We start from the raw sequence: 24,119 nt of genomic DNA, 5'->3' as shown, positions 1-24,119 counted from the left end.
AGTGTTACGCCTTGAAGCTTTATGTTATTCTTGAAGCTCGTTGACTTTTTGTATGTGTGTATGTCCACCTCTGCACATTTATTTATAGCCAGTCATATTACATGTCTGTACTATGATCTTGCTTGCTTGTATTTTTAAAATTTTGATGAGGGGGATGTGTTATAATCTAGCAAGTAATTAATGCCTCCTCTCTATTGTTGCCCTTTGCCTTGTTGCTCAGTCTATGTGTTGTCATCAGAATGTTGAGCGGGTTTGAATGGAAGAAGGAATCAGTTGGTGTGGAAGGGCTGAGCGACAAGGAGGCTGCTCCTGGTGGTGCATAGTTTGAGGCATAACATGAGAATTGGATCCTATCTGAAAAATAAAGCTGTGATCCTATATCCATCACTGGACTACGTATCTTTCTTTAATTCATCTGTAACACAATACTTCTAATTAATTGCCATTCACAGGTCAGTGTTTGTCATCAGCCTTTCAGTGCCTAGGAGGATTGCAAAATCTTTAAATAGAGAAAATATAACTGTTATATCATCTAAAATCATGCTGTGTGATATTTGTTTATGGTATAGTACCCTCATGCCACCAATATGGCTTCAATGTACTGTTGGCTGTCTTGAATGTGTGATGTAGTGCAGTCTTGGGGTGGTGTTGCAGACAGGATTGTGGTTATGTGCTTTATAAATGTATTCAGTCAATGAATACGTTGTGTTTTGGCCCCTAGTATTTACGTGTGTACGCTAAGAGAAGGGTCCAGAGAGGGACAGGGTGGAAGTGTGTACAATAGTGAAACATTCAGATGGTATGCTGAATGCTATGTAGGTCAATTGGTTGTTGGCATGCACGTTAAGTGATTGCAATATCACTGCACTGACCCTTGTGAAGCGAGTTCCTGGACAACACAGTTTGACCACTACCTTATCCCCCCTGTTTATTATGTAAATTGAGCTTTGCGAGGTCTGCCACCATATGTCTTTATACCTGTGCTGGCTTTAGATTAAAATAATATGGAGTAGATGTACTTGATGTGTTCCGTCTAGGTTAATGAATTGTGATAAAGTCACGAGATGTCTGCCTTGTGTGTGATCATTGTAATATTCCTTGTAGAATGAGTAAGTTCTGTCACAACAAATCGCTACTTGCATAGTGAGCTTGTCTATGTAACAAAAAGTAGCCTTAACAATGGGTAGAAAGTACTGAAGATATTGCTGTGACTTTCTCATAAAACCACTATCATCCTTAAAATGTAAAATGTCTCTAGATTAACAAGACATATACTCCTGATCCTTCTGTACTACACACACACATACACACTTGGAAAATACTTTTATCTGTAAATAACTATTTTATACAGTCATAATCTACAAGAACACAAAATACATTTTTGTGTTCAATACACAACTGGTTTTCATATACAGACGCATCAGTTTATGCTTGTGCTTCCTCTATGTACAGGGCTTGCTCCTCACCAGTGAAAACTTCACATCGAAAACAGCCAAAGAACTATCAAAAACAAACCGGAAAAAAGGGAAAGAAAAAGACCCGAAGAGAGTTTCCAAGAAAACAGTAAGCAAAACAAATGCCTTTTTATTTGATTAAAGGAGGACTTCTAGTCATTAAGTGGGGACGACTGCTTAATTATTGGGAAGGTTTACATAATTTCAGGTACTGGCGGTGGATACCTTGTCAATTAGTGTAAAGATAGGGGTGTCTATATAACTTCTTTCCTGAAGAAGCACATTAGGACCATGGACACAGGGCGGGCAAGCAAAGAATTGGTCAGAAAAGATGAAATCTATGTCTTCCAAAAAGATGACTTTTATTTTTTCGTATAGCATATGAGAAGCCCAGACAGAATAAGTGAGCAGACATTACAAAAGATTTTTAGGGAATGATTCTAGAGGACTTGTTCGATCTGGCATCCTTGGAGTGGTTTTCCCCTGTATTTTTGCCTCTACCTCCTGTGTTTTTGCTGTGTGCTGGACTTCGTTTTTGCTGGTCTGGATGCTTTAGGCCCTTTGCCATTGCTGATCAGTGCCAAAGTTTAAGTGCTCCCTCTGTAAATTGTGAACATGGAATGGTGTTTCCATGATTGGCTTGTTTGACTTACTGCAAAGTCCCTAGTCCAGTGCACTGTGTGCCCAGGGTCAAATGCTGCTAGTGGGCCTGCAGCACTGGTTGTGCCACCCACACAAGCAGTCTTGCAAAAGGTTCTCAGACCCGCCACTGCAGTATCTGTGTGCGGTCTGGTACTGCCATGTCGACGTAAATGTAAATGTAAATGTATAGGCATTTATATAGCGCACTACTTACCCGGAGGGTCCCAAGGCGCTTCGACCGCTGCGAAACCCTTCCTGGCTTCCCTGAGAGATGGTCCCTTAATGGGTATCTCCAGGGTGAGACCAGGCATCCCCGGCGGTCTGGTGGGGCCGTTAGTGAAGATGAGGCAAGCTAATGCCCAGAGTTGCAGAGTGTGATCGCTGATCAGAGTGGGCACCGAGGCGAGAGAATTATGTAGTCCGCTGACCCTGGTCCAGAAACCTGGCGCGCCGGGAATCGAACCCTGGTCCCGGGCCGTCCTCTGCTCTCGGGTCTGCCGCCTCTAACCAGTGAGTGGCAAGTGCACACACTTGCCAGGCCCTAACCTTTCCTTTTCTTACATGTGAGTTACCCCTAAGGTAGGCCCAGGGCACCCTCGTGGGCAGGGTGCAGTGTATGTGAAAGTTAGGACATGTCCTGATGTGTGTAACATGTCCTGATAGTGAACTAGAGTAAATTTTGTTTTACACTAGGCTATCTGTCCAATAGGATAGAATGGGAGTTTATTTATAACACCTTATAAGTATATCTTCCCATTGGGATAATATAGGAATATGAAGTTTAGTATGCCTGAACTCAGAATATAAAGATGCAATTTTTGGTGAGGACGATTTTTACATCCTGTGTTTGAAAATACCCCTTTTAGAAAGTGGGTATTTTCTTGCTTAGCCATCCTGTGGGCCTCTACTGGTTTGTGGATTGACCATCTGGCCGTTCAGTGTCAGGGGCTGGGGATGTGAATTCACTGTAGACAGCCACTGGGGATGTTGAGGTGTGTACTGCCTTTCCTGGATGAGTCAGGGCTGGGCTGCATAGACCTGGGCTGCATTTAGAGTAGGGGGAGAAGATTTCCTTTCACCTGACTGGGCCTGGGCTGCCTTACACAATGCTGTCTCCACCTTCTGCCGGGAAGTTGGACTAGAGAGGCCCGACTGGTTTTGACTGAGCACAGAGCCTCTCTCCCACAAGAGAACAAAGAGAAATGGAATATAAATATCGGAGCCCAGACCCCAGAACTTTAGAATACTTCTGGACCAAGAGGAACCTCTGACAAGGATAAGAGCTGGGAAAGCTTAAGGAGAAGTACTGCACCTTTGCTTTGTGCTGTCTGGGGTTGGCCTGCAGTGGCTGTTTCTGCCAATGAGAGGATAAAGACTTTGCTGTGTATCCTGCTTGAAGAAGAGCTCCAAGAGCTTGAAGTAGAGCTTTCCTCCTGTTCTGAAGCCTCAGGGATACAAAGATTTCACCACCAGCTCCCCTGAACTTCCTTGCTGGGAACATGACCTTCCAAGAGGTGGCTTTTGCAGTGTTGATCCTCTGGAGGTTGTTCCTGCTGTTGGGAGCTGGAAAAGAGATGCAACAAAGAGAAGCGCGACGCATCCGCACCCGTTTCTGATGCATCGCCGCTTAGCCGCTGAAGAAACCAATGGATTTAGGCCCAGATCTCTGTACTGGGGTGAATGTCTGGCATTGTTCTGCATTCTGTCCATCAATTGTTCTTTTTGCATTACTCACCCCGAGTGGGACAGGTATGCCCAGATGTGCATCCTGTGCTCTCCATGCCACTGGAGTCAAGCTATCCTGGCTGATGAGGGGTGAAACCCATAAACCGGTCCTGGGATGCTTGCTTTCAGTCCAGAGCGGACCTGGCCTGGCAGTTCGGGCTCGACTGTTCCCATGAGGCACAGGGTCAAGACTGATTTGCATATGGGTGGGTTCAAAGTGGAATGGCATGGTGAGCAATAAAACAATGGAGTTAGGCCCAGATATCTATACTGGGGTGAATGTATGACATTGTTCTGCATTCTGTCCATCAATTGTTCTTTTGCATTTGTCACCATGAGTGGGACGGGTATGCCCAGACGTGGGTCCTGTGCTCTCCATGCCACTGGAGTCAAGCCATCCTAGCTGATGAGGCGTGAAACCCCAGATTCGGTCCTAGGTTGCTTGTTTTCAGTCCACGGAGGACCTGGCCTGGCAGTTCCGGCTGGACTTTTCCATGGGGCACAGGGTCAAGACTGATTTGCACATGGCTGTGTTCAAACTGGAATAGAATGGGGAGCAAGCAAAAAAACAATGGATTTAGGCCCAGATCTCTGTACTGTGGTGAATGTATGACATTGTTCTGCATTCTGTCCATCAATTGTTCTTTTTGAAGAAATTGATGCAGCGCCTGCCCGCGGCTGTAGAACTCGCCACATGCTGCCTTCGTGCACCGATCTCCGAAGTGCGAGATCCCCGCACTGATTCTGACACAGGCCCTTCTGTGCGGCTGCAAGAACCAACGCTTCGTGGGACCGCAGCTGGAGAGACCAACGCATCGCTATTGCCGCCTCTGCCACATCATGAGTCGACGCATCTGCGATCCCCACGCATCGCACCAGGTCACCAAGTCTACAAGAACGCTGGGGCTGCTGTAAGAAACTGACGCATCACCTCCCCGCACAGTAAGAAACCAATGCATCACCTCCCCTGCCTGGCAGTAAGAAACAAATGCAATACTCCCCTAGAGTAAAGATCCAACGCATCACCTTCCCTGGGCGTAAGGAACTAATGCATCACTTTCCCTGCAGCTGTTTTTGTTTATGATTGTTACGCATTAAAGGTACTTTGTGTTGAAAGTGTTGCATCCATAGTTTGCTATGAACAGAACAGTTTTTGCCTTCTAAGGATTACATTTTAATTACTGTATTGTGGATTTTTGTCATTGTGGTCTTATTTGGTTTAGATAAAGATTACTTATTTTTCTAAACTTGTGTGGTGTCCATTTGTAGTGTTTTCACTGTATTACTGTAAGTGTGCACAAATGCTTTTCACACTGCCTCTGAGATAAGCCTGCCCGCTCGTGCCAAGCTACCAAGGGGGTGAGCAGGGGTTATTTTAGAAGTGTATCCTCCTAACCCTGATTAGGAAGAAGGGTTCCTACTTGGACAAATGTGCAAACCATTGCCAACTAGAGACCACTATTTCTAACAGGTCTCACTGAAAAAAGAGCCCAAAACTGAAACTGATGAGGACATAAATATAGCCAATGGGCAGATTGAGACATGGATAACGGTTGCACTGGATGAGGTAGCACCATGGACTACAACTAATACTAAGAGGTCGAAAGCATTGGCACCATAGTTTAATGAACCATTAATAAATGCCCCAAAAAATGTAAACAGTTGGAGCGCAGATGGTGCAAGAATTACTGTATTAAAATACAGCAGGAGTATAAAAGAGAACAACAAAAATGCTATACACTTATTAGAAAATTCAGTGTGATTTCTACACAGAGAAAATTGAAATGGCTAAAAACTCTTCGAAAGAAATGTTCTCCATACTGAAATCACTACAGTTAACCGATGAAGTAACAGAGCCAACTGCCGCATTGGCAGAGTCCTGCAATAGAATTGCTGATTTCTTTGCAGGGAAAGTGGCAAAAATATACGACTCCTTCCCAATGGAAGCACGCCTAGGCAGAAACACTGAATGCAGGCCAAATAAAGTATTTAAGGGAGAAACCCTGTCTGAATTCAAGGTGCCAGAACTAGAAGAGATGAAGAGCCTAGCTAGCAGAATTAAATATGGATCTCCACTGGATCCAGCAACCCCAGAGATCCTAATGCAGGGAGGCAACCTTAATAAGCCTTTCATCTCGGAGTTAATTGCTTGCTCCTTTCAACTGGGAGAAGTCCCTCATAAATGGAAACAAGCAATAGTACGCCCACTAAAAAAAAGCCATCAATAGATAATTCGGTATTAGAGAATCTACGTCCCATCTCATTACTTCCCTCCTTTGCAAAAATGTTGGAGAAAATTACGAAAAACAGCTAATTACCCATATCGATAGGGATATCTTATTTCACCCCTCGCAATTAGGCTTCAAAGCTGCGCACTCTACTGAATCGGCTATACTCCTGGCCCTTGAAACCCTAAGGCATGGGTACTCACAAACTTTCTCTCGGGGGCCAAATTTACAGTAGGGTTTGTGGCCGAGGGCCGCACTGGTGGGGGCGGAGTCAGTGGGGGAGTGGGGCGGGTCTATGGCAAAATAAAAACTGTGACCATGAGGTTGAACACAGGTCTCTGCAGCGGACGCCTTCGTCCACTGAGCCACCTGACCCGGCGCGCACACACATACACACACACACACATACACCTCTCTCTCACCCGCTGTCACTCTCACTCTGACTGCTCTCTCTCCCTGTCTCACTCCCACTCTCTTTCTCTCCCTTACACCCTCTGTCACCCTCACTCTGACTTTCTCCCTCCCTCTCTCTGTCTCCCTCACTCTCTCTATCTCCCTCTGTCTGTCACCCTCTTTCAACCTCCTTCTGTCTCCCTCCCTGTCTCCCTCTCCCTGTCTCCCTCTCTCTTTCCCATTCCCTCTCTCTGTCTCCTTCCCTCTCTGTCTTCTTACCTCTCTGTCTCCCTTCCTCTGTCTCCCTTCCTCTGTCTCCCTTCCTCTGTCTCCCTTCCCCTGTCTCCCTTCCCTTCCTCTGTCTCCCCTTCCTCTGTCTCCCCTTCCTCTGTCTCCCCTTCCTCTGTCTCCCCTTCCTCTGTCTCCCTCTCCTCTGTCTCCCTCTCCTCTGTCTCCCTCTCCTCTGTCTCCCTCTCCTCTGTCTCCCTCTCCTCTGTCTCCCTTCCTCTGTCTCCCTCTCCTCTGTCTCCCTTCCTCTGTCTCCCTTCCTCTGTCTCCCCTCCCTCCCTCTGTCTTCCTCTCTGTCTCCCTCTCTCTGTCTCCCTCTCCCTGTCTCCCTCTCCCTGTCTCCCTCTCCCTGTCTCCCCCCCTCTGTCTCCCTCTCTGTCTCCCTCCCTCTATCTCCCTCTCCCTGTCTCCCTCTCCCTGTCTCCCTCTCCCTGTCTCCCTCTCACTGTCTCCCTCTCCCTGTTTCCCTCCCTCTGTCTCCCTCCCTCTGTCTCCCTCCCTCTGTCTCCCTCCCTCCCTCTGTCTCCCCTCCCTCCCTCTTTCTCCCCCTCCCTCCGTCTGTCTCCCTCCGTCTCCCTCCTGCTCTGTCTCCCTCCCTCTCTGTCTCCATTTATCGACTTCTGACTAGTAAACCTTTATGTAAAGACTGTACACTTCTAAATGATAGCCCTTCAGGAAGTGATCCTGTATTGAAGAAGATAGGAGAGGGACTTCACGACCACTACTGATTTAAATGATGCATATTTTCACATTGCAGTGCATTAATTTCTCAGTTTTATCTTCTTTTGTGGCAAGCGAACACATTCCCAATTTAGTCTTTCGTTGCAGAAAAATTTAAACTACATGGATGTTTAGAAATTGCTTGGCAGTGGTTGCGGCACATTTACTCACGTATATCATAAGTCCATAATTAGATGGCTGGTGTAGGAGAGCACAGCTCAAAAATGCCATTTACTGGCTCAAAAACTTTGCTACTCAATCTTCATTTTAATACCACGGTCAAAAAGTCAAATCTGAATTCCTAGCAAATACAGAATTTTCTGGATGCAACTCTCAATTTAATTATGGAAAAGGTTTACTCTTAAACCGAGCGACTGCAGGTGACGCTTTTCAGACTTCTGGGCGCTGAGCTCTGTGAGATCTGCTTAAAGTTCTCCAGGCTCTGGAAGATTTGGGGTATCACCTTACTTTCTCTCTGATAGTGTTGAGGTTTGAGGGCCTCCCCTTATTGTGACTTGCCTCCTTCAGTGTTTATCGTCTGCCCGGTCCAGCCTGTCCGCTTTGAATATACGTGTGATGGGAATGCCCAGTGGGCAGGGCGGGTAAGACTGAGCCCCTGGGGCTGCGTCCTTTCCATGTGCATCTTGGGTACAATTAAGAAGAAATCCTTGTATGAACCAGCTGAGCTCCGCCCGGTTCCTCTACCCGTGCTCTTCCTTTGGAATTCAGCAGAACAGCTATTTCTAATATCAATTTGCAGTGTTTTGAGGTGACTTTTCAATAAAGGGGCTTTACAAAAATACATATTTTTTCCAAGGTGTGCGTCTTTCTCAAACAAGGAATTGGATATTTTAGTAAGAAAACCGGGTTGTTTCTGCTTCACTACATGTCACAGCCTCTAACAGTGAGAAAAGTAAGACACTTAATAGTAATGCTGATGGCATGCATCACATTGGCTCTCAATGCTCATTTTCAAATGAATTCCTTGCTGGAATCATTGGCACAGCAGAGGTTAGAAGCAACTGGAATCTAGAAAGGCCTAGTGTTCTTTCATTCATTCAGCACGCCTGGTCACCTGTCAGGCATTTAACACATGCACCAAGAGTATTTCCTCACTCAGTGCCAGACAGGGCTGCTCCTCAGCAGTCATATGGCAGAGAATAAAAGAAATCTCTTAAGCACTGACACATTAAACTACTTTTTGACCCCTAATCACATTGAGCAATAATGTGCTTTAAATAAACTTCGCACAAACACGGCCAGCGCTGCTGGGCAGTTTTGCAGACCCACATTCACTAGTAACTGTCTCTCCCCCCTCCCTCTGACTCTCTCTCCCATTCTCCCCCCCCTCCCATTCACTTTGTCTCCCTCCCTCTGTCACCTCACCTGGCGTGTGTGTGTCAGCCGGGGCTGAGGCAGCTTGCCGGCCGGCCGCACCGAGTACTTCACAGGTCTTTAAAAGACTGTTTACTTGCAAATGAGGCTTTGTCGTATTTCGCTTCTTCTTAGCGCCCCTGCATCACTCTGGCCTTTGCTGGAATCGCCCGGCACCCATAGAGCGCTGCTGCAACCTCACTGTTTGCGGACACTCTTTAATTATTATTTTTTTTAAACACAGGTAGTAAGTCGGAAAGGTCCGCGGGCCGCCAAGGAAGGCTTGCCGGGCCGCTGCTGGCCCGCGGGCCGTACTATGAGTACCCCTGCCCTAAGGCAACAGGCAGACGAAGGACAGACAGCTACACTGATCCTGTTGGATCTGAGTGCAGCTTTTGACACCATCTCCCATTGCCTCCTTCTCCAAAGATTAGAGACGTGCGGCGTGAAGGGTTTGGTGTGCGCTGGATGACATCTTTCCTGTCTTCACAGTGTTTCCAGGTTACTCAATACTCGTATGCATCCTTTTACAGGGAGTCCCACAGGGCTCAGTTCTGAGCCCCACACTGTTCAATTTATACATGGGGCCGCTTGCAGATATAGTGGAAGGTCATAACGTGACCATTGTATCATAATCAGACAAGACTCAGCTAATTGTCACACGGTCTCAAAATCCCGAATGGACAGCCCACCAATTCTCCCAACGTTTGGAGGGGGTAGCAGCATGGATGTCTAACCATTGCCTGAAGCTCAATGGTAACACAATAGAGGTGCTGATTGTGGGAAAGGTTCCATCTGTTTGGACATCGTCTTGGTGCCCTGAGATGTTGGGTCAACTACCAACCCCTAAGGAAGAAGTTAAAAACCTTGGAGTGTGGTTTGACTCCAAACTGACATTTGATAGTCAAATCCGGAAAGTGACAGGTAAATGCTGCAGGACCCTGAGAGTACTGAGGAAGATCCTCGATCTATTATCTGTCAATGCAAGGAAAACAATAGTGCATGCAGTGGTCACCTCCCAGATTGGCTACGGTAATGTCCTCTATTTAGGTTCATCCAAAAAAGGGCTAAAGAGGCTGCAACTGATACAAAATGCTGCAGCCCGCCTAGTGATGAATCTCTCTAGAAGAACATCTTTAACAAAAGCCCTGGCACACCTGCATTGGCTACCTGTGGAGTAAAAAATATCGTGCTACTGCCACTGAATCCTGGCAAAAAAGGTCCAAAGTATCTCCAAGCAATGATAACAGCCTACACACCCAGCCGGAACCTTAGATCCAAAGGAAGGGCTCTGGTAAATGTACCAAGAATACCGAAGGCAAGGAGTTTCAAAGTTTATTATGTTTTGGCTCTCTGCGAGGGCCACATAAAAGTACATACAACAAATTCAAAAACAAATACAAATAGAATCATAATGTTCCATATAATATGTTATTCAAATCCATGAATCGTCCATTAACGGAGCTACAACAAAAGCTGGCACAAATCAATCCAGTGACGTATTAATAAATAGCTAAAAATCCTTTAAAAAAATTAAAAATGTAGAAGCAGAACATTTCATTTGGAGGCCAATATAAGGATTGTACAAAGATATTTACATTAGATATACCTAAACAGAGGCAAATTGGTTTTAGCCATTTAAGGCGCAAAGTGCGGAGTGCAGGGCAAATCAGCAGAACATGCATGCGATCCTGTGTACTCAAATTCCAAAAATTACACATTTTAGATGATCCATACCATTTGGATAGGAGTACATTTAAAGGTAATAGATCATAGCGAAGAAGGAACCATAGTCTTCTAATGCCATGGGGTATATTCCATAGAACATAGGGTTGGGCTTTCTTGGCAACATATGAGTTAAGGAGAAGATCACAACCCCCTTTTCCTTGTATTACATTTTTATCTGTTAGAAAGCATAGTTCCCACGATGCCTGTTTTAACAGGATTTTTAGGATTGAGAATGCAGGAACAAGACACTTTCATCTAACTTCAGAAGAGTCACAGCTCTTCTAAAATTCTTTATAAGTTGTGAAAACTCTTTAAAGTTGCCCAATAATTCACTTTTGAGTAGGGCTCTCATCGTCCCCGGTTCTGCTCTGGCTAGAGAGACCACCCATCGTACCAAGGCACATAATCCCTGCACCCAACTGCTCCTTAGCCCAAACTCGAGTCTGCAAGCAGCCAAAGAGCAATTAGTATTTAGGGAGGACAAAGATCTTAAAAGTTTCCCTTCAATTTTATGGCAGAAATCCCAGAGTTTTAGCTCTACAAGTTCGATACCATAGAGAAGGGTAGCGGGGATCTTAGCCCTATATACCTCAAGCATACAGGCAAAATGTCTTTTACCGGTCGCTGAGTATAGTGAATTTAAGCCTTTACCATGAGCGAGGGCTTTTCGAGAGCAATGTTCAATATGGGGCCTCTCACTCAAATTAGCCGCGATGATTTTTCCCAAAAAGGTATAAGATTTGACTACCTCCAGCTTTTGGCCGCCAATATTCCACCCAAAATTTTCCGAGCGGCACTTCTTTTTCCCCCCTATGCACATGATTTTACTTTTAGATATGTTAATCTTCATAGAGTGGGAAACAGCAAAAGCATGGAGTGCTTGCAACCTATTTGCCAGACCTTTAGGTGTTAAATCTAAAATAAGAATATCGTCGGCGTACATCAGACAGGAGATAGAGGCCCCCCCTATCACTGGAGCGATACCCTCGCAGACAGACACAGCTGCAGGTAAATCCTGCGTATATAGGGAGAACAAGAGAGGCGCCAAAAGACAGCCCTGTTTTAGGCCGTTAAGAGAGGGAATGCGATCGGAGAGGCCCCTTTCACCCCCCTGCAGCACCCTACACCAGGTTTCCGTATGTAATGTGCGAAAAAGATCTAATAAGTACGGGGGTACTCCAAGGGATGTTAATTTTCTCCACAGCGTTCTACGATCCACTTTATCGAACGCTGTGGAGAAATCAATGAAGGCTGCATAGACAAACCCCCCTCTTACTTGCGTATACTTGTCCGATATCACGTGAAGGGTGGTTAAATTATCTAGGGTGCCATGCTCCCTACAAAATCCCGTTTGTTCGAGTGGCAAAATATTGTTCTCATCACCCAGTCGGAAAGTAAATTTAAAGACATTTCGCAAAAACCTTACCGACTGAGTCGAGGAGAGCAATCAGACGATAGTTACTAGGGATATCCCTTGCTCCCTTCTTGAAGATGGGGACCAAGATACTACCCCTCCAAGATGCTGGTACCTTTTTCGAATCAAAACAGTATTTAAACAGTGGATAAAGAATTTTACTCCAAAGGAGGGGCTCCTGCTTCAGGACCGTCATGGGGAGTTCGTCAGGGCCCATTGCGCCAGACGAGCGCATATTCTTTATGGCCGCTACTATTGTTTCCTCCGATGGATACTTAATTTCTCCTTCAGATGTTAAATCAGGGGGACTAATATCCACTATAGTACCGTTCCCTCCATAAAGCTCCCAAATGTAGGCAGACCAAACGTCTTCGGCAATAGGAATTGGACAAGGGGTTAATCTATTGCCACATCCCTTCCCGATTATGGACCAAAATTCACGGATCTTACCATGCGCTACTGCTTCCCTTAGGTTAATCCAAACTAAGTCTTCCTTCTCCTTTTTTAGTTTCGCTTTTAGTCTAACTCTCTTTCTTTTTAACCTCGATATTTCTTTTTCCCGTTCCCCAGATCTACTTAAAAATTGGGCTCGGACTAGTTTATTTATTTCTTTGTTCAGCGTGCACAAGGCACTGGGCATGAATACCCGCTTCGGGGGACAGCTAGCCTTTTTTACATCCAGGATAATGTTCCGCATAAAGTTTTCAAAACTAACAATTTCCGAACCATACCAAGCATTCAGATCTAATATAGTTTTACATAGGATAATATGCACCCCAGAAATTGCAGATGGGTTCCAAAAACATCTACCAGAGGATGCGTGGAAAGTTGTATCTTTACTATTAATAGACCATGATGCCGTACTAGGAGGTTTTAAAGAAATAGTCAGGAGGATTATATTATGGTCACTCAATGTCGTGGGAACTATCATAAGGTCCAGGATGCGCGGGAACATGTCATAGTCCGAGATCGCATAATCAATAATAGAGGGCCTACAATGGGATTTATGAGTGAATTTCGCAGGTACGTCGGAGGGGAATCTCCCATTTAAGATAAGCCCCTCAACTGCAGATAATTCTTCTAGAAGAATCTTCCCTCTTTTACTAGTTACTATTTTATCGGGAAAGAGGGGTTGTGGTATAAAATGCGCCTCTTCTTTGGCTTTATTTCTAAAAAGGTTCATACTGGAGTTAGATATTTTGCAGTTTAAATCACCCACTAGTATGACTTCTGGAGAAGGTGATGTATTTTTAATCTGGCCAATATATTGGAAAACCTGCTTCAATACACCATTAAAACACTCTTCTGGAGGAATATAAACATTGATAATTACAACCAACGACTTCTTTGGGAGTGTGGGAAGATTTGCTATGGTTATGGCTTGGAAAAGGTTACTTGGGTCAGTATAATGAGAGAATTTCCAGTGCAATTTATTCGATAACAGGCACGCGATTCCCCCTTTAGCATGCCCTTTCTTGGATGAGACAGCCGGGACTTCCAGCACAAAGTAGTCGTTTCTAACATCAATATTGTTGATACACCAAGTTTCTTGAATACAAATCACGTTTGCTCCCAACGTGAATAGGAACTCGAATTTCTCTGGACTACTGTGTATCCCGGCTGCATTCCAAGAGATAATTTTCAGTTGGTTGTTAAAGGTGCTGAAACAATTTGGGATTATCTGTGGATTTAGATGATAGGGCATTATGCAGCCAATTCCACGGATTAGAATCCTCTATTTGAGAGGAATTCTGAATCAGTGGAGGAGGTTTTACCTGGGAAACCAGACGTTTCCCTTTTGCAACCCAAATCTTTAGATCTTTAAGTGGTGAAACAACCCCAGTTTGTCTATCATCCTTTTGGGACATCCTATGAGAAACATCTTTATACCCAAAATTCAGTATAGGTAAGACATCGATACCTGTACATTGGAAAATCTCTGCCTGTTGCAGAATCAAATTTGCAATTATTTTAGAATAAAATGTGACCCTTATACGCGAAACACTATTTTCCCCTAACAGAGAGACTAGCTCAATATCACTTGATTGGATAAGATGGAGACTATCCATCTCACTAAAGCGTTTGAGTAACCATGCTCTATTTAATGGTAAGTCAACATCAAATAGCGGAAGAAAATCCAACACACAAGTGTCCACATAAGATGTAACCTCTTTTCGCTCTGAAATTGGGAATGGCGGCTCCCCTGCCCCAGCTGTGAAAGTAAAAGAAGAGGCCAGTGGGTTGAGTAACTCAAGTTTAACTGGGTTAGCACTCCTTGTGTCCAATCCTGGGGAAGATTTTAAGCCCAAACCGTCCTTTTGTGTTAGATCTTCCCTAATCGTGGGTAGAGAATTTCCAGGAGTCTCTGGGGCACGATAGGGAAGACTGGATTCCAAAACCACCATTGCGGTCATTGGGATTGGTTCAGTGGCTTTGTCTTCCTTATCACTTAGGAGTAAAGAGTTTTGGAAAATTATCCGCCTCTGTCTTTTCTTCTTATGTTTGCGCACCGGTTTCCTTTTATTTCCTTTATACTTTTTGTGTTTTCCATTTTTTTCCTTTACTTCTAGGTTGTCCTCAGAATGTGCTTTTTTATTTTACGAGCAGAAAATAGGAAATAGTTCTTGTGGTACTTGGCCGTCAGGGCTAGGCATAATTTCTTCCACTACCTCCAGATCCACATTCATGATACAATTGGGTGCAGCTGTTACAGACAAACCCTTGACGATGTTATTGTGTACTAGTACTGGTACTGGTACTGGTTCAGGGACCTTTATCTTGGAGTTTTCTGTGCACACCTCAGTTTCCCCCTTGTTCAGATTAGTAGCATGCGTGAAGAGGGGAGCATTCCTCATTTCAGGTGCTTTTTGTACTAGGGTTTCCAAGATTTGTGTAACAGAGTCCAAGATACAGTCCGAGCTGCCTACAAATTTCCCCAGTAGAAATAGTATAGAGGCTAACAGATGTTCCAATGCAATCAGGGATTCCGATAGAGGTTTATCTCCTGCCCCGACTGTAGGACAACTGCCGGAGAGATTGAGAATCGGACTGGAAGTACTTAATAAGTCAGACATATCTTGCCTATTCATTGAGGGGGTACTGCTATATAGTAGAAGCCCGGATGGAGTCGCCCCCCCAAAAGGTTTATTAGTTTCAGGAGCAACCGGGCTAACAGCCTTCACATAACGGCCACAGAGTTCGAGGTCAATGGAAAGCGGTGGTGAGGCTTGACCATCCATGCTGTTCAAGGGTGACTCTAAAAGGGGACCAGGATTATTTGCTTGAATGTCATTGATAGAAAGTGCAAGAGAATTAATAACCCCACCCTCCTCAGAATGCACAAGGCAGGGAGTGTCAATGATTTTCACTTGAGATGGCTCAGAAATCACAGGAAGAGTGTTGGTATCTACAACTTGGGTATAGTTCTCCTGGATGTCAGGGGCTATAATATCCTTTCCAGCAGTCATTAGGGGTTTATCCACCGGTTTTTCCCATAATTCAAAGAGCTGACATTGACCCTTTAACAGCTGGTTATTCACGGATTTATTTCGCAAGGGATTTGATTTTGTTTTGGCACAAGTTCTTCCTCCCACCATTCTCCCAGAGCGAAGTTTTTTAGTCATCTTCTACAACAAGCTTCCCACACTGCGTCGTTTGTGAAGTAGTAATATTCCAGTATAGGGACAGATAAAAGTTATATAAACACCATAAAAAAGTTATAGGATTGAATGATAGAGGCCAGCTTTCAGGTACTGTAAAAATGGGAAGGCTCAATCCCTCTCAGCTCGAGTGTTGACTTCGTCTGGACCAAGTAGAATAACACATAAAATAAAATGTAAATAGCAGGGCCCAGCCCAGTCTACCTCGGCCACTGAGGGCCACAGAGGGCCCGCCCTTTGCCCGGGCTTCGCCCCCGGCGTCCCGCTCGCGTCCCGCGTTGCGGGCTCAGCCCCGCTTTGTAGCGCCGCCTGGCGCTGGTTGTTGACGCGCTCCGATGCGCGGTCGCAAAGCCCCCTGGGAATTGGAGTTCCTTCAACCTGCCTTGCCGTTCGTCTTGGCGTCCTTGCAGGGAGGAACCGGCGGTGAAAAGTGGCCAGACACGGGGGTCGCCGCTGGCTTCAGGCGAGTCTCTAATCACTCACTAGCGACCTTGCACCCGTCTTACAATGCAGCGTTTACACACTCTTGGATGGGCGCAGCCCAGCTTTGTAGCGCCGCCTGGCGCTGGTTGTTGACGCGCTCCGATGCGCGGTCGCAAAGCCCCCTGGGAATTGGAGTTCCTTCAACCTGCCTCGCCGTTCGTCTTGGCATCCTTGCAGAGAGGAACCGGCGGTGAAAAGTGGCCAGACACGGGGGTCGCCGCTGGCTTCAGTCGAGTCTCTAATCACTCACTAGCGTCCTTGCACCCGTCTTACAATGCAGCATTTACACACTCTTGGATGGGCGCAGCCCCGCTTTGTAGCACCGCCTGGCGCTGGTTGTTGACGCGCTCCGATGCGCGGTCGCAAAGCCCCCTGGGAATTGGAGTTCCTTCAACCTGCCTCGCCGTTCGTCTTGGCGTCCTTGCAGGGAGGAACCGGCGGTGAAAAGTGGCCAGACACGGGGGTCGCCGCTGGCTTCAGGCGAGTCTCTAATCACTCACTAGCGTCCTTGCACCCGTCTTACAATGCAGCGTTTACACACTCTTGGATGGGCGCAGCCCCACTTTGTAGCGCCGCCTGGCGCTGGTTGTTGACGCGCTCCGATGCGCGGTCGCAAAGCCCCCTGGGAATTGGAGTTCCTTCAACCTGCCTCGCCGTTCGTCTTGGCGTCCTTGCAGGGAGGAACCGGCGGTGAAAAGTGGCCAGACATGGGGGTCGCCGCTGGCTTCAGGTGAGTCTCTAATCACTCACTAGCGTCCTTGCACCCGTCTTACAATGCAGCGTTTACACACTCTTGGATGGGCGCAGCCCCGCTTTGTAGCGCCGCCTGGCGCTGGTTGTTGACGCGCTCCGATGCACGGTCGCAAAGCCCCCTGGGAATTGGAGTTCCTTCAACCTGCCTCACCGTTCGTCTTGGCGTCCTTGCAGGGAGGAACCGGCGGTGAAAAGTGGCCAGACACGGGGGTCGCCGCTGGCTTCAGGCGAGTCTCTAATCACTCACTAGCGTCCTTGCACCCGTCTTACAATGCAGCGTTTACACACTCTAGGATGGGCGCAGCACCCTGCTTTGTAGCGCCGCCTGGCTCTGGTTGCTGACGCGCTCCGATGCGCGGTCGCAAAGCCCCCTGGGAATTGGAGTTCCTTCAACCTGTCTCGCCGTTCGTCTTGGCGTCCTTGCAGGGAGGAACCGGCGGTGAAAAGTGGCCAGACACGGGGGTCGCCGCTGGCTTCAGGCGAGTCTCTAATCACTCACTAGCGTCCTTGCACCCGTCTTACAATGCAGCGTTTACACACTCTTGGATGGGCGCAGCCCCGCTTTGTAGCGCCGCCTGGCGCTGGTTGGTGACGCGCTCCGATGCGCGGTCGCAAAGCCCCCTGGGAATTGGAGTTCCTTCAACCTGCCTCGCCATTCGTCTTGGCGTCCTTGCAGGGAGGAACCGGCGGTGAAAAGTGGCCAGACACGGGGGTCGCCGCTGGCTTCAGGCGAGTCTCTAATCACTCACTAGCGTCCTTGCACCCGTCTTACAATGCAGCGTTTACACCGAAGGCAAGGATGGGTGGACCCTCCTTTAGATTCCTGGCAGCCAAACACTGGAACTCACTGCCAGCAGACATTAGAACGGATCCCTGGGAAGCCACCTTCCCCAAAAACCTAAAGACATGGCTTTTCCCCACATCAAACCAGAATAGACTGTTGAAACCTCCAATCATTTGCCCGAGAGCTGGGTGGTCGCTCTAGACTTTTCTTTTCTGATTTATGATAGTCTACTTCCAGCACGGGAACACATCGGTGGTGTAATCAAGCGCTTTATAAATGGATAAATAAATAATAGCAGAGATTGATGTAGCCTGTGAGATGTATGTCAGTATAGCATTCCAAATCCTAGGACCCTTTTCAGAGTATGATTGTCTCAGGGTGGAAGACGTTAGATTCTGAGGCTGTAAAGCTTATCTAGAGCATGGTTTCTTTAAGTTCTGTTTTTATCAGAAAGTTGAAGGTTTGAAATAAGTATTCAGGATTATTCAAATTAATCCACTTGTATGTGATGAATGGAGTCTTAAAGGCAGAGCAATAGGCCGTGGGAAGCCACTCCATTTAGCCATGGAGTAGGAGATTTAAATCTGACATATGACCATTTTTTTTGGGCTATGTCATGCCTAGGAGACTTTAAAACAGTGGTCTCCTCTTCCCGTGACCTTTGCAGTCTTTGGATGAATAGTCATGAACACTGTGTAAAACACCTGGCCTCAAGAAGTTACTATTTCAATTCAACAGCCACTCCCAAAATATGTTGGAAGTGAAGAACATCCTGGGCAAGGGGGCATACTGTGAAAGGTTCATCAGTCCTCCTGACCTACTCAGAAACTCTGCAAGATCACCAAAAGAGAAAACACTAGGACACAAAGGGAGGCATTCAATGTCATCATGCCTCGTTATCAACGTAAATCTACAAAGAATGTCGGAGTGTGTCAACAATACCAGATGATCGACTAGGGTAGCAAGTGTTAGTGGCATTGCCTCTAAAGCACTTGCCACCAGCGAATAAAGGTACTCTGAGATAGTAAAACAGGCCATCACATTTCTCAGGTGTGCCACTTTCAAATCTATTTGCACAGTCACACTTTTGAACAGATAACTGATCACAAACCCCTGTTCTTTCAAAGATCGAGAATTGAATCATCAAGCTCCATGAGCAGATAACGCAGAGGACATTTTCCCAGCATCCCTGGCTCACCAAGTCAGCTGAACAGGAGAATGCTAAAAAAGGGCAGAGGAACATGTGTGTCTTCTGACCAAAAAGATCTTGCCTAAGCCATTTAAACCTAAGTGTTGATTCACACCACAACTGAAATGACTATGTAGTGAACCATGTAATTTGGAGATATTGGACCTGGCATCTTTGGTGTGGTTTTCCCCAACTTTTCTCCTTCAATCCCCTTGTTTCTACTGGCGTTAGGACTGTGCGCACTTTACCACTGTTAACCAGTACTAAAGTGCTTGTGCTCTCTCCGTAAAACATTATAACATTGACTTCCACCAAATTGGCACATTAAATTTACTTGTAAGTCCCTAGTAAAGTGTTGCTACACGTGGCCTAACGCAGTTGACCTCAAATCTGGGGAACCGGGTTCAAGTCTCTGCAAAGACACTCATCATAATACACTAGTAAGAGAACGAGGAATACCTAATACACTTTTTTTGACGCACACACAAATCCTGCGATTTATACGTAAGGCATGGGCGCTGGACGGACAAGAAACCCCAAAGCACGAATTAGTGAATATGCTGTACATAATGAGAAACAGCAGTCATCTAACAAAGTGGTTGGCACATGGGATCAAATTACATACAGCAACATCACTACGGCCTCTCAGAGAAAGGTGGAATGCAGAAATAGGGAGGGATCTTAAAGATAAGGAATGGAAGGGCGCTATCGAATGCCCTAGGAAGGTGGCACGTAATCCCAAATTCAAATTTATACAACTGATGGTATTACATTGGGCATATTTATCTTCCCATAGATTAAGTGTGATGTTTGCGGATGTAGCCGATGAGTGCCCCCGATGTCGAGAGCCGAATGCTGACCTACTACACATGTTATGGTCCTGCCCAAGACTTTTAAGTTACTGGTCCATAATACACAACATATTAACAACCATAGTGCCTGGGAGAATAATTAACACTTTAGAATCCTGTTTGCTGGGACTACGTTTTACTAGCAAAACAGGGCACCCTACAACTCGCTTCCTTAACCTAATGCTATTAATAGCAAAGGGAACGATAACAATAAGCTGGAAGGCGAGAAATGCACCAGTGGTCCAGGATTGATATAATGATGCAATCCGTTGTGGTACTGTAGAGGGTATAGAAATCCAGAGGGAAGAAAGGCAAGGATTGAGGAAAAACCCTATTTCATTGGACTGGAATGTGTTAATGGAAGAACTTAAAGTGACTGATATACATGCAATTTGACAAGTATAATGTTGAACTGTAAATATGATTATGATAATAGTACAGCTGCCAGTATATTCAGGACGCAATGTTCTTATTGTTAATTGGTGGAGAAGTGTGGCTCACTGGTTAGAGGAGGCAGACCTGGAAGCAGAGGTCAGCCCGGGACCAGGGTTCAATTCCCGGCTCGGCGGGGTCTTGAGTCCTAAAAATGTCCATGGACTCGACAATTCTCGCTCCGGTGCCTACTCGACTCACGGGTTCACACTCTGCGACTCTGGGCAATAGCGTGCTTAATCTCCACAACGGCCCCTCGCGGCGGGATGCCTGGCTTTCACCTTGCGGATATCCTGGTAGGGTTATCTCACAGGGGAATACCAGGACGGGTTCCCTAAGCAAGCGCTTAGAAACCGGTTGGTGATTTGCGCTATATAAATTCCTATACATTTACCTTTACATTTAATGTACAGTATATAGCTTGAGTTGAGAACTCACAAAGCAGTGTATAGAAAGTGGTGTCAGCTGCAAATGAGTGAATTAAAAGTCTGACCGAAAGGGTGGGAGGGGGGATGAGTTACTTTAGCTGTTCACGTTTTTATTTTGTTTTGTTAGGTAGGAAAACATAAGGGAAAGTTCCCATGGCATGATATAGAGAATATAAGATATACCTCCAGATTCATCAAAGTCCTGTTTTGCGAGTCCATAATAGCGATTTTTAAGGAATCGCTATTAAAGACTCGCAAAACGGGATGCATGTAGGAATCGCAATATTTATTGCGATTTCTACAGCTTCCTTATTTGCGATTCGCTAATTGCTATTTGCAAATAAGGAATGGCTGTCCGATTCATTCCTATGGGCCTATAGGCCCATAGGAATGAATGGGGAGTCATTCCTTATTTGCGATTAGCAAATAGCGTTTCGCAAATAAGGAAGCGATTTCAAGGGTGCCAGGGTGTCCAAAGAACACCCTGTCGCACCCCTGAAATGCAAATGTACAATGGTGTTGCGCACACACATGTCCAAAGGACATGTGTGTGTGTAATATACAGCTTAGAAAAATGCACTAAAGTGCATTTTTCTAAGTTTCGCTATTTCCCACGAAGTTACACTTCGCGGTAAATAGCGGCCCCATATTGCAAATTCGCAATTTTAAAAAGGTTCATGAATAGCATTTAAGGAATCTCTAATTGAGATTCCTTACATGCGATTTTTCGCAATTTAGTGATTTCTATAATTGCGATTTTTGCATTTGGGATGATGAATCCCAAATGCAAAAATAGCGCTCGCAAAGGGCCAGATTCTCAGAATCTGGCCCTTTGCGAGCCAATTTCAGCTTGATGAATATGGCTGATAGTTAGGATGAATAACGAGGCAAACTATGCAAGCAGTTTTTTCTTTGTTGCACATGTGTAAATGTAAATAAATCCATGTAAATTATTATGATACTGGGCTATAATAAATTCAGTGCTGCTGCACTAATTATTATTATTATTAGGGAAATTTGTAAAGCGCCTGGTTTACGCCTACAGGCGTGTCCCCGCGCTAATTGCTCCATTGAAAAATAATTGCAACATGTATAACGAAACACCAACACAGATTGTTATGGAGACAGGTCATACATTGTAATGGATGTGTACCAACCCTAATAAAATATATATTTTTTAAAATGTGAGCACATGCAATATTGTGAATGTCGGGAGCCTAGGGAGGAAAGAACCCTAACACGTCATGTTTAAAAAAATGCATACATGAGAGAACCTACAAGCCAGGTTGTGTATATTAGCTACCTAACTTTTTGTTTTTGTTTGCAAAAACGTTGTGATCATTGGGGTGCATGAATATTTTGTGTGAGTGAGTTTGCCTGTATGAGAGTCCATATCAGTATGCTTGAGCGTGACTGCTTGTGTGTATAAGTGTATATGCGCGCATGTCTGCGTGTGAGTGCACATATTTATGTTTGAGCGTGTGCCCGAGGTGAGTGCGTGTATGAGTTAAGAGTGTTTTTGTAACAGTACTTGTGTGTGTAGATCGTGTGTCTGCTCCCTTTCCCTGGCCTGCATTCCCCTTCCTGAGCAAGATTATGGTAACACGAAACGGCTGACGGGGGGATTTTGCATATGATGCGTCCAGGAGTGACTGGCACCCTCTGTGCAGTCAACTATCTGCTACCCAGGCTCAATAATCAGTATTTCACCCTCACGAAAACATCTTTTCTCTGTGCAATCTAGAATTAACATATTTATAGGATGTTCTCTCACGAGGTGGAAGTGGTTACATTTAGTAGCTCCGTTTTCGACTGCACTGTTTGCCTTTTATTGCACCTGCAGGACAGCAGTTCAAATCCTGAGAAAAGCATGTAATGTAAAGACAATTTGGAAGGGTCCTTATGCCGTTTCACTCCTTGCTAGTGCCATGTGGGCCCTTGCTCTGCGCAAGCCCTCAAAATGGATGTGGAGGCATGCATGGAGGATGGAAGGTGCCCATGCAGGAGTCGGCACATGCCTCCCTACAGGGGCCTGCATTGCGTGATGAGTGGAAATAATTTCCCATGCAAGGGAAAACAAGTACAATTGATATACGAAATTGGTGGCAGTCTGTAATTTTAGAATGGAAATCTTTCCAATGTATAGATGGATAATGTTAATGTAGCCTCTCGTGTTAATATGTTATTTTTAAGTGACACCAAATGGTGTTAAATTACACCTTGGAGATGAGGCAACTTGAAAACCTACGCTTTTTGTTGTTGTGTTTTAAAAAAAACCTTTTTATTGTGATTATAAGCAAGGCACATGTTGGTCAAATAGTGCACACAAACACTCGATTCTGACAACATCAGCATTTTGGCAGTGTTCGTAGCATTGGTAACCACAGTATAGGAGAGTACAGTATTCCCTCCAAGAACTTCCCGTACCCCCATCATTGTCATCTTCAGACTCCCCTTCCTCCTGTGTCCTAGGTGGCTCACAAATGTACCCCCTGAATTTGTTCCAGGCCCCCCATACCCTGCTCCACTTCTGAGGGCAGCCTCGATTAATAAATGCTGCTTTCTCGGCCACCATGGCTGTATCTAGATCCCCACACCATGCATTGAGTGTTGGCGACTCTTCCCCACACGACTTTTGTGCTATATTGAGCTTCGCTACCATTATTCCTAGTGTGGCCCACGTCTGCGCCGGTCATGTAAGATAATTCGGTTCCCACACATTTAGTAAGCATCTTCTGGGCTCCAGCGTTAACGATACCTCCACCGTCCGCTGGCACTGGGCTGGGGACGGGGTATTTTCTAACACATAGAGGAAACGAGGCAGCGCCATCATTTTAAAAAGCGCCGCCTTTCCCAACAATGTCAGCGGAAGAGTCCCCCAATGAGCTGCATCCCTTTTTAAACGCTCCAGGGGGGGCGTTAGATTCCTTTTTATAAACTCGCCCGGGTCCGCTGTGATATAGATACCTAGATATTTAAAGGCCTCTCCAGAGACCTGCAGCGGGCAGTTCTTTGGGAGCTGTGGCAGTGGACCATGGAGCACAAAAAGTATCAATTTTAACCAGTTTATTGTGTACCCTGAAGCTCACCCAAAAAGTTAACATATATTCAGGAGGAACAAAATGAACCGCTTAGGGGAGGCCAGATAGAGTAAAACGTCATCCGCATATAGCGAGATGCGGTCTTCCCATTGTTCCGTCCACTTAATACCTCGGATCATTGGCTCCCATCTGATCCATGACGCCAGCGGTTCCAACACTAGAGCGAAAAGCAGCGGTGACAACGGGCAGCCTGACGCCTTCCCCGGGTCAATGGAAAGTCGTGGGATATATGACCATTAGCCGTCACGTGCACCAGTGGTTTTGTGTACAGGAGACGCACCCAAGTGCAGAACTTTGGGCCGAAGCCCAAGTGTTGTAGCACAGCGAACAAGAAGGGCCATTCCACCATATCGAATGCCATGCGAGCATCCAACAACAGGAGAACAGCCGGCTCCTGGAGATAGGGCTTGCGGACCATCACTCCATGTAAACGTCTCAAGTTTAATACTGTATTTCTATTGGGCATGAACCCG

The 24,119-nt window shown here is 45.8% G+C and overlaps 1 protein-coding gene across 2 annotated transcripts in view; it reads left to right on the top strand.

The window, feature by feature from the left end:
• Nucleotides 1–24,119, top strand: part of LOC147751179 (uncharacterized protein C3orf20 homolog) — a 452,887-nt gene that overhangs the window by 258,197 nt on the left and 170,571 nt on the right. For both annotated transcript variants that reach the window (XM_086919068.1, XM_086919069.1), the window contains one exon: nucleotides 1,453–1,563. In XM_086919068.1, coding sequence (XP_086775194.1) covers nucleotides 1,453–1,563 — 111 coding nt within the window. The remainder of the gene's footprint in view (nucleotides 1–1,452; nucleotides 1,564–24,119) is intronic.

The sequence above is a fragment of the Lissotriton vulgaris genome, chromosome 1_1 (assembly GCF_964263255.1).
Source record: "Lissotriton vulgaris chromosome 1_1, aLisVul1.2, whole genome shotgun sequence".
Lineage (NCBI taxonomy): Eukaryota > Metazoa > Chordata > Amphibia > Caudata > Salamandridae > Lissotriton > Lissotriton vulgaris.
This window is presented reverse-complemented; position numbering and strand designations above follow the sequence as displayed.